Raw genomic sequence first — 13,381 nt, 5'->3', positions numbered from 1 at the left:
TTTTAAAATGTGCAAAAGACTTGTATAGACATTCTTCCTTTAATGAAGACATACAAATAGCCAGCAGGCATATGAAGAGACTATCAACATCACTAATCATAAGGAAAATGCAAATCAAAACCAAATGAGGTATCACCTTATACCCATTAGAATGGCCACTTTAAAAAAAAAAGCAGAAAATAACAAGTGTCAGTGAAGATGTGCAGAAATTGGAACCCGTGTGCACTGTTGATGGAAATATTAAATGGTGCAGTTGCTATGAAAAACCATACAAAGTTTCCTCAAAAAATTTAAAATAGAATTACCAAATGATCACTTCTGGTTATATATCCAAAAGAATTAAAACCAGGATCTCAGAGACATGTTTGCATGCCCATGTTCGTTGCAATGTTATTCACAATAACCAAGAGTGGGGGCCAACCTAAATATCCATCACAGATAAATGGATAAACAAAAGGTATCATGTACATACAATGGAATATTATATAGTCTTAAAAAGGAAGGGAATTCTAACACATGCTACAACATGATGAACCTTGAGGAGATGATGCTAAGTGAAATAATCCAGTCACAAAAAGACAAACAGCATATTATCCTACTTGTATGAGGTACCTAGGATACTCAAATTCATAGAAACGGAATACGAAATGGTGATTGCCAGGGGCTGGAGGATGGGGAGCTGTTGCTGTTCAATATGCATAGACTTTCAGTTTTACAAAATGAAAAGAGTTCTAGAGATTGGTTGTCAACAATGTGAATATACTTACCTCTACTGAACTGTAGACTTAAAAATGGTTAAGATGGTAAATTTCATGCTATGTGTATTTTACCACAATAAAATTTTTTTTCTTTTAAGTTCAGAGATGGTACAAGTCCACAACCTCTTACTCACAATGCTGAAATCCAAAAAGCTCTGAAAACCAGAAGTCATGATAACAGCCTGCTGTCCCAGACTCCACTGGCATGCTACATAATAAATAGTATATGCAAAATATTTAATCTTCTAAAACTGGAAAAACTCCAAATGCTGACACACACCTGGCCTCCAAAGGTTTCAGATAAAAGACTGTTGACCTGTATTCTGGCAATATCCATTTTATTTCTCTTTAGATGAGGACAGTCAGAGACTGATTGATTGTGGACATCTGATCCATCCATTCACTAACTAATGATGCATTATATCACTATGGTTCCAGTGTTTTGCTGGCTGGTCCCTGCTTTGGAAAAAGTAATCGACAACTTGGGTGAAATAATCAGCAGGCAGCTCTTTGTTTTGTTTTCCCACTTCCCTTTACCCATTTCAGGTTTCACTTCAGGACAGTTGCCTGATGCTGAATGTTGCAAGTCTCGCCAGGAACACCTGACAAGCCAGGGTCTGCCTAGATGCACAGTGATGTTTTAGGACTGCTTACCAGATCACACCTGGGCACGCTGGACACAAACTGGGCCCCTTGGCAGCCTAGGATAAATCCAGCTAGATTTAAGAGGACACAAACCACAGAGAGCAGCACAAAGAGGTTTACCTGAAATGGCAAGAGAATGGACAGTTAGTAAAAGATAACAGCTAAATTCAGACAGAGTTTTACCTGATTTTAAAAACTCATATTCCCTTCCAAGAGAACGTTTTTTTAAAAAAAGATCAGAACCGTGTTTTCAATGTACAAACTTTTTTTCACATTTTAGACTTCTTAAAATTGTGCTGAGGGATGCCACCGACTCTTAAGTCTTCTCAATAACCTCAAGTCCTTATTTTTTTCTCTTTGAAAATAATTCTTACTCCCTTATCTTCCACCCACACATTACACTAAGCCCTAGCTATTTCATCCTTGAGCCACTCTTATTTTTTTTCCTTTAGTTTTGTGGGATCAGCAGCAAATAAACAAATACAGAACTCTGGAATATAAGTGAAACACAGGGACATCAAGGAGCTCAGAGCCTTTACTATCCAGAAATCACAGTATGTAAATGGACATAAAAATGGGTCTTTTTTTCAGTTCTGAACACTTTAGGTACTAAAGAATATGCACACAAAGATTTTCCATGTGCTTTTCTCTAAAGTTAATTATTACAAATATTACTCCAAATAATTAAAAAATTGATAGTAGTCAACTGAGAAGCCAGTATTTACTTAGTACAAGTTAGAGATTATGCAGGCTTTTCAACTTGAGAGCCATGATTATTAAGAAAATCAAAATCTTATTGCAAATATAAAAGCAAATATAAAAGATTAGAGGCAATAATTATCAGCGTTAGAACAAAGCGTCAATTCAAGTAGCTGATATGTCAGAGTTGGCTGGTAAATAAGTTCACATATGAACTCTAAGGGAGAAACCCTGTTCTTTAACTATTGTTATTCCAAGTCAAGCTTGAAAGCATTTCCCGAGACCCATTTTATGAGTCAATGTTTAATATCACATGATGCCACTTTACCTAGGGGGAATTCCTTCTTCTCTCCAAGAGAAGTTTGGCTTCTTTCCTTTTATTGTTAATTTGGATGCAGCCTGTCATCAGATCTTGGGGAAAATACTAATGGAAGCTGCTGTTGTTACTGTTTCCCAGGCTGGATTCCCCAGTGTCTATTGGACTTGACTTGGGCAGCATATAGAATATGTCCCCTCTTGCACTGTATCATTTATGATTATGCCACAGCTTCTTGGAAAAGGAGAATACATAATTGGCAAAGGACAGGACTTGATCTTCCCACATGGGCTTCTATTACACACTAGCAGTTTCTACTCAAAGAGATCTAATATATCTGTAATCCTTAAACCCAATAACACAATCACTGTTACTATGGAAAAGTCTCGAGTTTTCCCTTGGAAATTTTCTTTTACGATAATATACAATGCCTTGAAAAAAAAGTGTGGTTATAATGCCCATCAGTACGCCAATAAAAATTAACATTATCAACTATAAAATGGGTGAGGGCCCATTACTCCTAACACTGAACTCAAAATCTCTTCACTAAAATCTTAAAGCCAGCCCACTGAAGGACACAGTTAGGAAAATCAATAGTAGGCAAGCTACAGACTGGTAGAAAATATTTTCACGCATATATTGAACAAAAAACAACTTGTGTCCAGAATATACAAGTAACTCCTCAAATCAATAATAAAGAGACAAGCAGCCCAATTAAAAATTGGGGCAAAAGACTTAAATAGACATTTCATACAGACACATAAAAAACATAAGAATAGCCAATAAGCACATGTAAAGGTCTTCAAATAATTAGTTGTCACAAGTGCAAAGTAAAAACCACAATGAGATACCACTTCACACCAACTAGAATGGTTAAAATGTAAAAGACTGACAAAACCAAGTGTTGGTGAGGATGAGGAACACTTGGACTCTCAGACACTGCTTGTGCAAGTATAAGGTGGCACAACCACTTTAGAAAACTGTTTGTCATATGATAAAAAAAAAAAAGCTCATCATCTCTGGTCATTAGAGAAATGCAAATCAAAAACACAATGAGATACCATCTCATGCCAGTTAGAATGGCAATCATTAAAAAGTCAGGAAACAACAAATGCTGGAGAGGATGTAGAGAAATAGGAACACTTTTACACTGTTGGTGGGAGTGTAAATTAGTTTAATCATTGTGGAAGACAGTGTGGTGATTCCTCAAGGATCTAGAACCAGAAATTCCATTTGACCCAGCAATCCCATTACTGGGTATATACCCAAAGGATTATAAATCATTCTACTATAAAGACACACATACACACGTATGTTTATTGCAGCACTATTCACAATACCAAAGACTTGGAACCAACCCAAATGCCTATCAATGACAGACTGGATAAAGAAAATGTGGCACATATACATGATGGAATACTATGCAGCCACAAAAAGAATGAGTTCATGTCCTTTGCAGGGACATGGATAAAGCTGGAAACCATCATTCTCAGCAAACTAACACAGGAATAGAAAACCAAACACCGCATGTTCTCACCCATAAGTGGGAGGTGAACAATGAGAACACATGGACACAGGGAGGAAAACTTCACACACCAGGGCCTGCCGAGGGTGGGGGCCTGGGGAGGGATAGCATTAGGAGAAATACTAATGTAGTTGAGAGTTGATGGGTGCAGCAAACCACCATGGCATGTGTATACCTATGTAACGAACCTGCACGTTCTGCACATGTATCCCAGAACTTAAACTATAATTTAAAAAAAAGAAAATTGTTTGTCAGTTTCTTAAAAATTAAATATAAATCTCCCATGCAGAAGAATTGCAAATAATTTATGAAGCCACTGCCAAATTCTACCAAACTTATAAAGAAGAACTAATACCAGTTCTCCTCAAGCTATTCCAAAAAATTGAAGGAGAGGGAATTCTCCCTAACACATTTACAAAGCTAGCATTAACCTAATACCAACACCAAACAAGGACACAACAAAAAAAGAAAATATCCAATCTCCCTGATGAACATAGACACAAAAATCCTCAATAAAATGCTAGCAAACTGAATCTAACAGCACATCAAAAAGATATACATCACGATCAAGTGGAATTTGTCCCATTCATGCAAGGATAGTTCAACATGCCCAAATCAATAAATGTGATACATCACATTATGAGAATGAAGGACAAAAAGCACATGATCATCAAATTTAACATCCCTTCAACAGACTAGGCATAGAAGAAACATACCTCAACATAATAAGGACCATAAATGAAAAACCCACAGCTAACTCCACACTGAATGAGGAAAAGCTGAAAGCCTTTCCTCTAAGAACTGGAACAAGACAAGGATGCCCACTTTTACTACTTCTATTCAACACAGTACTAGAAGTCCTATCCAGAGCAATCGGGAAAGAGAAAGAAATAAAAGGCATCCAAATTAGTGAAGAGGAAGTCAAATTGTTCCTCTTTGCAGATGACATAATCTTACAGCTAGAAAAATCTAAAGACTCCCCCAAAAGACTCTTAAATCTGATAAATACATTCAGTAAAGTCTCAGGATACAAAATCAACGTTTAGAAAATCAGTAGCATTTATATACATCAACAACAAATGAATTGAGAAAGAAATCAAGAAGGCAATCCCATTTACAATAGCTACAAATATACATATATGTACGTGTATATATATGTGTGTGTGTGTATGTATATATGTGTATATATATTTATATATATGTGTATATATATATTTATATATATGTATATATATATATACACACACACATATATATATATATAAAACACCCAGGAATAAATTTAACCAAGGAGGTAAAAGACCTCTAGAAAGAAAACTAAAAACACTGATGAAAGATATGAAAGAAGACAAAAATAAATAATAATACATCCCATGTTCATGGATTGGAAAAATTAATATTATCAAAATGAGCATATTCCCCAGAGCAATCTAAAGATTCACTGCAATCACTATCAAAATATCAATGACATTTTTCACAGAAATAGGAAAAAAATCCTAAAATTCATATGAAACCAAAAAAATGCCCAAAGAGCCAAAGCAATCCTGAGAAAAGCTGGAGGCATCACATTACCTGACTTCAAAGGTTATAGTAACCAAAACAGCATGGTACTGCTATAAAAACAAATATATAGACTAGGTGTGATGGCTCACACCTGTAATCCCAGCAACTTAGGATGCCGAGGTGGGAGGACCACTCAAGCCCAGGACTTCAAGATCAGTCTTGGCAACATAGTGAGACCTTGTCTCTACAAAACAAAACAAAAAAAAATTGTTTAATTAGCCAGGTGTAGTGGGGTGCACCTGTATTCCCAGCTACTTGGGAGGCTGAAGTGGGAGTATTGCTTGAGCCTGGGAAATCAAGGCTATAGTGAGCTATGTTCATGCCACTGCACTTCAGCGTGGGTGACAGGCCAACAACCTGTCTCAAAATAAATAAATTAAGTTGAATTAAAATTTTAAAAATGTAGACTAATGGAACAGAATAGAGAACCCAGAAATAAATCCAAATATTTATAGCCAACTGAGTTTTAACAGAGGCACCAAGAACATACATTGGAGAAAAGACACTCTCTTCAATAAATGATGCTGGGAAAACTAAATAACCATATTCAGAAGAAAAAACTAGACCCCCTATTTCTCAACATATACAAAAATCAACTCAAAATGGATTAAAGACTTAAACATAAAACCTGAAACTAGGAAACTGCTAGAAGAAAACATAGAGAAAATACTCTAGAACACTGGTCTAGGCAAAGATTCTATTGCTAAGATCTCAAAAGCACAGGCAACAAAAACAAAATAGACAAATGAGACTATATTAAACTAAAAAGCTCCTGTGAAGCCAAGGAAACAATCAACGGAGTGAAGAGACAACCTGTAGAATGAGAGAAAACACAAACTATTCATCTGACAAGGGACTAATAACCGGAATATACAAGAAACTCAAACAACTCAATGGCAAAAAAAAACAAAAAACCCAGTTGGAATTACCAACTGTACCAATGGGCAAAGATTGTGGATAGACATTTCTCAAAAGAAGATATACAAATGGTTAACAGGGTTATGAAAAAGCGCACAACATCACTAATCATCAGGGAAATACAAATCAAAACCACGATGAGATAACATCTTATAGTTAGAATGGCTATTATCAAAAAGACAAAAAGTAACACCTGTTGGTGAGGATGTGCAGAGAAAGGAACTGTTATACATTGCTGGTGGGCATGTCAATTAGTAGAGCCATTATGAAACACAGTATGGAGATTCCTCAAAAAATAAAAATGGAGTTACCATGTGATCCAGTAATCCCACTACTGGATATTTATGGAAAAGAAAAGACATCAGTATATCAAAGGGATTCCTGCACCGTTATGTTTATTGCAGTACTATTCACAATAGCTAAGTTATGGAAGCAACCTAAATGCCCATCAACAGACGAATGAATAAATAATATATGGTAGATATACACATTGAAATGTTTAATTGGCCATAAAAAAGAATGAAATCCTGTTATTTTGCAGCAACCTGAATGGAACTGGAGGCCCTTATGTTAAGGGAAATAAGCCAGGCACAGAAAGATAAATATTACATGTTCTCATTCACATGTGGGAGCTTAAACAGTTAATCTCATCGAGATAGAGAGTAGAATTATAGTAACCAGAGACTGAGATGGGTGCATGTGGGGTGTGGGGGATAGGATCAAGGAAGAGAGGTTGGTTAATGGATACAAACACAATTAGATAGAAGGAATAAGTTCTAATGTTTGAAAGCAGAGTAGGGTGACTATAGTTAACAAAAATATATTGCATATTTTGAAATAGCTAGAAGTCTTGAAATGTCCCCAATACATAGAAATGATAAACACTCAAGGTGAGGGATATCCTAAATACCCTGATTTGATCATTATATGATCATTATTTTGTTGCTATCCATGTAACAAAATTGCACGTTTAACCCATATGTCCATATATTATGTATCAATTTTTTAAAACTGCATTGAGTGAAATTAGCCAGATACTGTATGATTTCACTTACTTAAAGTTTAGGAATAGACAAAATAATCTATACTGATAGAAATTAGAAGAGTGATTGCCTATTTGTGAGGAGGGCAGGGAAGGAGGAGATTGACTGGAAACACACGAAAGAATGTTCTGGGGTGATAATGTTCTACCTTTTGTTTTGGGTGGTAGTTACATGCATTATTCAAATTGTCAAAATTTAGCTAACTGAACACTTGCAATCTGGAACAGGACTGTATATAAAACATACTTACCTTATTTTTAAAAAGAAAATCCTAAATCCAGCAGTCAAGGCAGGATTCTGAGATCATACAATGAATGTGGCTACTTCTAAAATGTCTGACTGACAGACAAGCGGAGAAAATGCTCCAGGGAGTCACTGCCTGGTAGGCTTCATTTCCCTCCTATACTGGAGGGGCTGCCAAGTACAAGTCAAAGTCAAATCATTAGAATGCCACTCCTGCAAAACCCAGAAGGAAGACCTGGGGTTTCATTTGTACACATAGACTGTATACAAAATCGCCATTCACTGTTCTTCAACTTTATTCCGGCATATGACTTTACTGTTATGTTATTAAAACTCTGGTCAAACTTAGCCAAATGGTCACCTGAATTACTCTAGCACAGACAACTGTGGCATATATGAGACACAGCTCTTTCAGAAGTTGGATCATCTTCCAGGATACAAAATATTGGAGTCATAAAGAACTCAGGGTTTACAGGGACCTTCAGAATGGATGCCTCTAGCTTTAACCTGGTTATAATGGGATCACTTCCAAGACCCAAATTTGTGTCTCAAGCTTCATCAGATGGCATCCTCCTTAAACTGACGACAAGAAAATATCAGCTGCCAAAGCACATTATAGTCACAAAGACGACTCAGCAACATCTGGGAAGGGGAAGAATTTCTTATATTTCTTATAAGAAATTACTCTTGCCTTAAAAAAAAAAAAAAATCATTGCAGGTGATCAGAGTTTCTCTTGAAACTCAAATCTGAATTTGAAATCTGGAGACCTGGCTCAAATTCAGGCTTTCCCACTTGTTTGCTGTGATATCTTAGGCCAATTCTGTGAGACTTTTCTCATCCATTAAGTGGGTCTATCTTCCCAGCTACCTCACAAAATTATTAAGAGAGTCACCTAAAATTATTTATATGGAAGTCCTTTATATACTGGAAAATACAATGTACACAGTGTTATTATTACTGGGTATTTCCTCTTTGCAGGAGCAGCTTGTTATTGTAAAGTGAATTTCACAAAACACATTTCATTAGGTTTGGTACCAGAATTTCATTCTTTTGCTTGCGACATCTGAATTTATGGCAGCTGGAAGGGACATTCAAATTTTAAGATAAATCTGCAGTTACATTATTTCCAAAACGTGTCCAAAAAGAATGATGTCTGCAGCCTCCTTTAGGGAACTCGCTCTACACTGGACCACTGACATCTGTGTGTGGGGCATCTCCTGTTTGCCCTGCCACAGCCTCTCTCCACACTTACCCTTCCTTTACTCTACCCATGGGCAAGGCTGTTGTATGCAGACTGGCTCAGTGGGGCTACTCTGCCCTCTGGTCTCCAGTGAAGCTCAACCAACAGGGACCCCTGACGGAAAGAAGACCACAGGGAGGGAAGAGAGTGAGGCTGGAGGAGTTATTCTCCTGGTTCCTTCTCTGCAGCCTCAGGCTGGCTGTGTCCCTCAAAGGAAAGCCACACAGGCTCTCAGGGGTCCTCTGTACATGACTCTGACTCCCAGATTCTTGCCACCACCCCCACTCTTCCCTGCAGGCTTAGAAAAGGTTAACAGTTTCACTGTTCCCCATAGCCTGCACATATCTTTGTGAGTCGTCCCTTTACTAACCACTTGTCAATTGTAATTGTATTGTGTCATCTGTTTCCTGCTGGGAGCTTGACTGATACAACTTCTCTATAAAATTTTTCCTTATATTAATATTTAACCTAATTTTTTTCCTGCTCATTAAGCCCCATTCCTATTGTTCTCATTTCAAATTAATCATCACTTGCCCAGTTAAGTGAACACTATGGGTTACTGCTCCTGAATTCTACTGAAGCCAATGCATCATTGGGGTTTACTCTCAAGAAACAGAAAAACACAAAGTTGACAGAGAACTGTCTTTCTAGAACTTGTATTTTAGACCGTGAGAGACAGTGGGCGCCAAAAAGTAGAGGGCTTGCCCCACATCGCCCTGTGGTCTTCATGAGTAAGAAGCAAAATCCAACTATTCAAGGATACTTTGCAAAATCCAAGATCCAAAGAGCTAGTGCTCTCATAGGCACTGGCGACATGCGTGTATTTGTCAGGGTTCTCTAGAGGTGCAGAACTAATAGGATAGATTGATATATAAAGGGGGTTTATTAAGTAGTATTAACTCACACAATCACAAGGTCCCACAATAGGCTGTCTGCAAGCTGAGGTGCAAGGAAGCCGGTCTGAGCCCCAAAGCTGAAGAACTCGGAGTCCGATGTCCAAGGGCAGGAAGCATCCAGCACAGGAGAAAGATGTGGGCTGGGAGGCTAGGACAGTCTAGCTTTTTTGCGTTTTTCTGCCTGCTTTCTATTCATTGGCAGCGATTAGATGGTGCCCACCCAGATTAAAGGTGGGTCTGCCTTTCCTCGCCCACTGACTCAAATGTTAATCTCCTTTGGCAACACCCTCACAGGCACACCCAGGATCAATACTTTGCATCCTTCAATCCAATCAAGTTGACACTCAGTATTAACCATCACAATGAGTTAAGTCTTCTATGCTTTTCTTATTTTTTGTTATTCATTTGAATCATGACTACTTTATGATATTTATACCAGGTGCCTTTATGATACTTATACCAGCTGCCTTTATGCAAAACGAATTATGTTTTTCAATTCAGTATTTTGAATTCATCTCAGCTCTGATCTCTGGTAATTGTACCCCCAGTTCATTCCAGGTCTCAATTAACTGACCCAATGAAAGAATGTTTGGGGAACCTGAGGCTATCAAGAAGCAACATCACCTTCAATTTGCCTATCCCTCCCTGCTAAGATTTCTTCATAATCCCTGTCACATAATATCATTAAATAATTATGCCTATCACAGCTTGGTATTGTTTGATACAAGATTTCATTCTTTAAATAGGCTGACCTTTCCCTACTGCCTAAGGACTTTTATTTTGCTCCTTACTTCCCCACTGCTCCAATCTCAAGATGCAACTTAAACTCACTGTGCAGGTTTAAATAAATAAATAGTTCCAGTAACCGTGGGAAGGCAGAATAGTTTAACACTTTTATTTTAAAACCTATTCACTAATAGGTTTTAAATGGTGAATTGAGCATAAGTATTTAGCTCTACTAGTTCCTGAAAACCCACTAAAATGACAGGAAAAGAAAATATTTTTAACGCAGAAATCCTTAAGGATAGAGAGAACATGAGAACAGCAACAAAATTTTAGAAGGTAGAAAGTTAGTGGACAAGAATGAATTGACTCAGTGGTCCTGAGAAAACTGAATCCCACAAAAGCAATGAAGACAGCCAAAACTCAACAGGATTTACTCTTCAGAATCCCCAGATGTTCAGAAATGGTGGCACCAGATACTCTTTGGAATGAAAGTGAGCCTCAAAATAATACTGACAAGAGTCTATTAAAAAAAGAATTAGAAATTGGTACAACCACAATGGAAAATGATCAGCAGTTTCTAACAAAGTTAAATTTATACCACTCTATGACCTTTGCATATGTTCACAAAAAAACATAGACAAGAATGCTCATAGCACATGCCATAATGGCCCAAAACTGGAAAGAACCAAAATGCCAATAACAGAAGAATGGATGAACAAATTATAGTACATTTCGTAAGTGGAATGAAACTCAACAATAAAAAGAAACAAACAACGGATGCATATAAAACATGGATGAATCTCAGAAACCTTATACTGACTGAAAGAACCCAGACACAAAAGGGCATGTGCTGTATGATTCCATATTAAAAAAAGTTCTAGAACACATAAAAATAACCTATGGTAGAAAAAAATCAGAACAGTGGTTACTCCTGCAGGGAGACAGAGGAATCAACTGAGAAGAGGCATAAGGAAACTTTATAGAACACTGGAAAATTTCTGTATCTTGATCTGGATAATGATTATACATGTGTATACATGTATAAAAATTCAGCAATTTATACATTTAAGATTTGTGCATGGTACCATATATAAATTATCCCTTTTTAAAAAAAAAGTCACTTAGAACTCCTGATTCCTTTTTCTGACCACAGCTTTGGACCCAGAAGAAAATCTCAACCACAGCTAAAGGCTGAAAGATTTTTCACTGGAAAGCCAAAATTCTATGGAGCCATGGCTTCAAAATTTTGAGAGAGAATTCCAATTTTGGAATCCTATACTTAGCTAAAAATGTTGATCAAGTTTGAATAGGATAAAAATATTTTTACTTTTTTTTTTTTGCAATTTACATACAAGATTTTTTAAATGTGTTTTTAATATACCCTTTTCTCAGAAATCTACTACAGGATGCTCCACCAAAATTTGTGGGGAGTGAGGGAAAAAAAGAAGCTATGGAATCCAGGAAACAGGGATCCAACTCAAGAGAGGTTAAGGGAACGCCCAAGATAATGGTGAAAGGATGATAAAGATGATAGTAACATGCAGAGCCTACTGGGCAGCCAGTCCAGACAGAGCAAGTCAAAAGGCTCCAGGAAGGATGAAAGTGACAGAATATCCAACAGATGTACTTGAATATATGGAAGAGGGACTTAAACAGTAAGAGGATGGTTGACATTTGTATCAATAATAACAGAAAAATGAAGCAAATTAAGAAGGACCTTTGAACAAGTTAACCTTTGTTAACTTGAAGAAAAATAAAATATTTTACTGGAGAGGAAAGAGGATAGTCAAAATAAAATAAACACTGAAAATTGCTCTGACCAAAATCATGATATAACTTTATTGAGAAAGGGACTATAAAAGTACATGTTGGGGCAGAGGGGTGAAATGTAACAGAGAAAGATTTCCTAATTGTCTACAATGCCTAAGTGACTGATTGCCTTTGGAAATTGGTTGAAGTGATTGTGTTTTGAAAATGGGACAAGGAACTGAAAATTTCTTCTTCAGACTTACAGCACTATTTGACCCTTTAAACCATGTGCACATATAACCTTGACAAATGGAAAAACTAAATTTAAAGCATAAAATGGAATAAAAAACATGAACTCAGAGTGAGATAAATGTGTGTTTAATTTCCAGCCCATTGGCTTACTAGCCGAATAATCTTGAGCAAATTACTGAAACTCACTGGGTCTCACTTATTTACTTATAAAAAAATGAGTGATACCTCAAATGGCTGTTGAAAGGAACAACCAAAAAAAAAAAAAGCAAAATAAGAGCATGTCTATAAAGCTGCCCACAGCAGTGCCCAACATGTAGAATGCGTTCAATACATCTCTCCTCAACAAATGTACTTGTCAATTCACAAACGTTTAATAGATCAGGAACTATGGCCATCTCTCTGTCTTCCTGCCCATCCTCCAGCTTAGTACTTTTTTCCTTCTCCCTTCATGCAGTTGTCATCCCCATCTAGCCTGTAACTGTCCTCACTGTCCCACTCTCAGTCCTCACACCTGTTCCTGACCTTTGCCATCTGTGTTAGTCCATTTTCATGCTGCTAGCAAGAACTGCCCAAGACCAGGTAACTTATAAAAGAAAGAGGTTTAATTGACTCACAGTTCAGCATGGCTGGAGAGACATACAATCACGGCAGAAGGTGAAGGGGAAGCAAGGCAACTTCCTCACAAGGTAGCAGGAAGGAGATGTGCCAAGTGAAGGGGAAACAGCCCCTTATAAAACCATGAGATCTCATGAGAACTCACTCACCATCATGAGAACAGGATGAGGAAAAATGCCACCATGATTCAAT

The 13,381-nt window shown here is 37.2% G+C and overlaps 1 protein-coding gene across 1 annotated transcript in view; it reads right to left on the bottom strand.

Annotated features, from left to right (window-relative positions):
• Positions 1–13,381, bottom strand: part of ENTREP1 (endosomal transmembrane epsin interactor 1) — a 67,377-nt gene that overhangs the window by 19,434 nt on the left and 34,562 nt on the right. The window contains exon 3 of the mRNA XM_016960932.4: positions 1,413–1,523. Coding sequence (XP_016816421.2) covers positions 1,413–1,523 — 111 coding nt within the window. The remainder of the gene's footprint in view (positions 1–1,412; positions 1,524–13,381) is intronic.

This window comes from Pan troglodytes, chromosome 11 (assembly GCF_028858775.2).
Source record: "Pan troglodytes isolate AG18354 chromosome 11, NHGRI_mPanTro3-v2.0_pri, whole genome shotgun sequence".
NCBI classification, from domain to species: domain Eukaryota; kingdom Metazoa; phylum Chordata; class Mammalia; order Primates; family Hominidae; genus Pan; species Pan troglodytes.
This window is presented reverse-complemented; position numbering and strand designations above follow the sequence as displayed.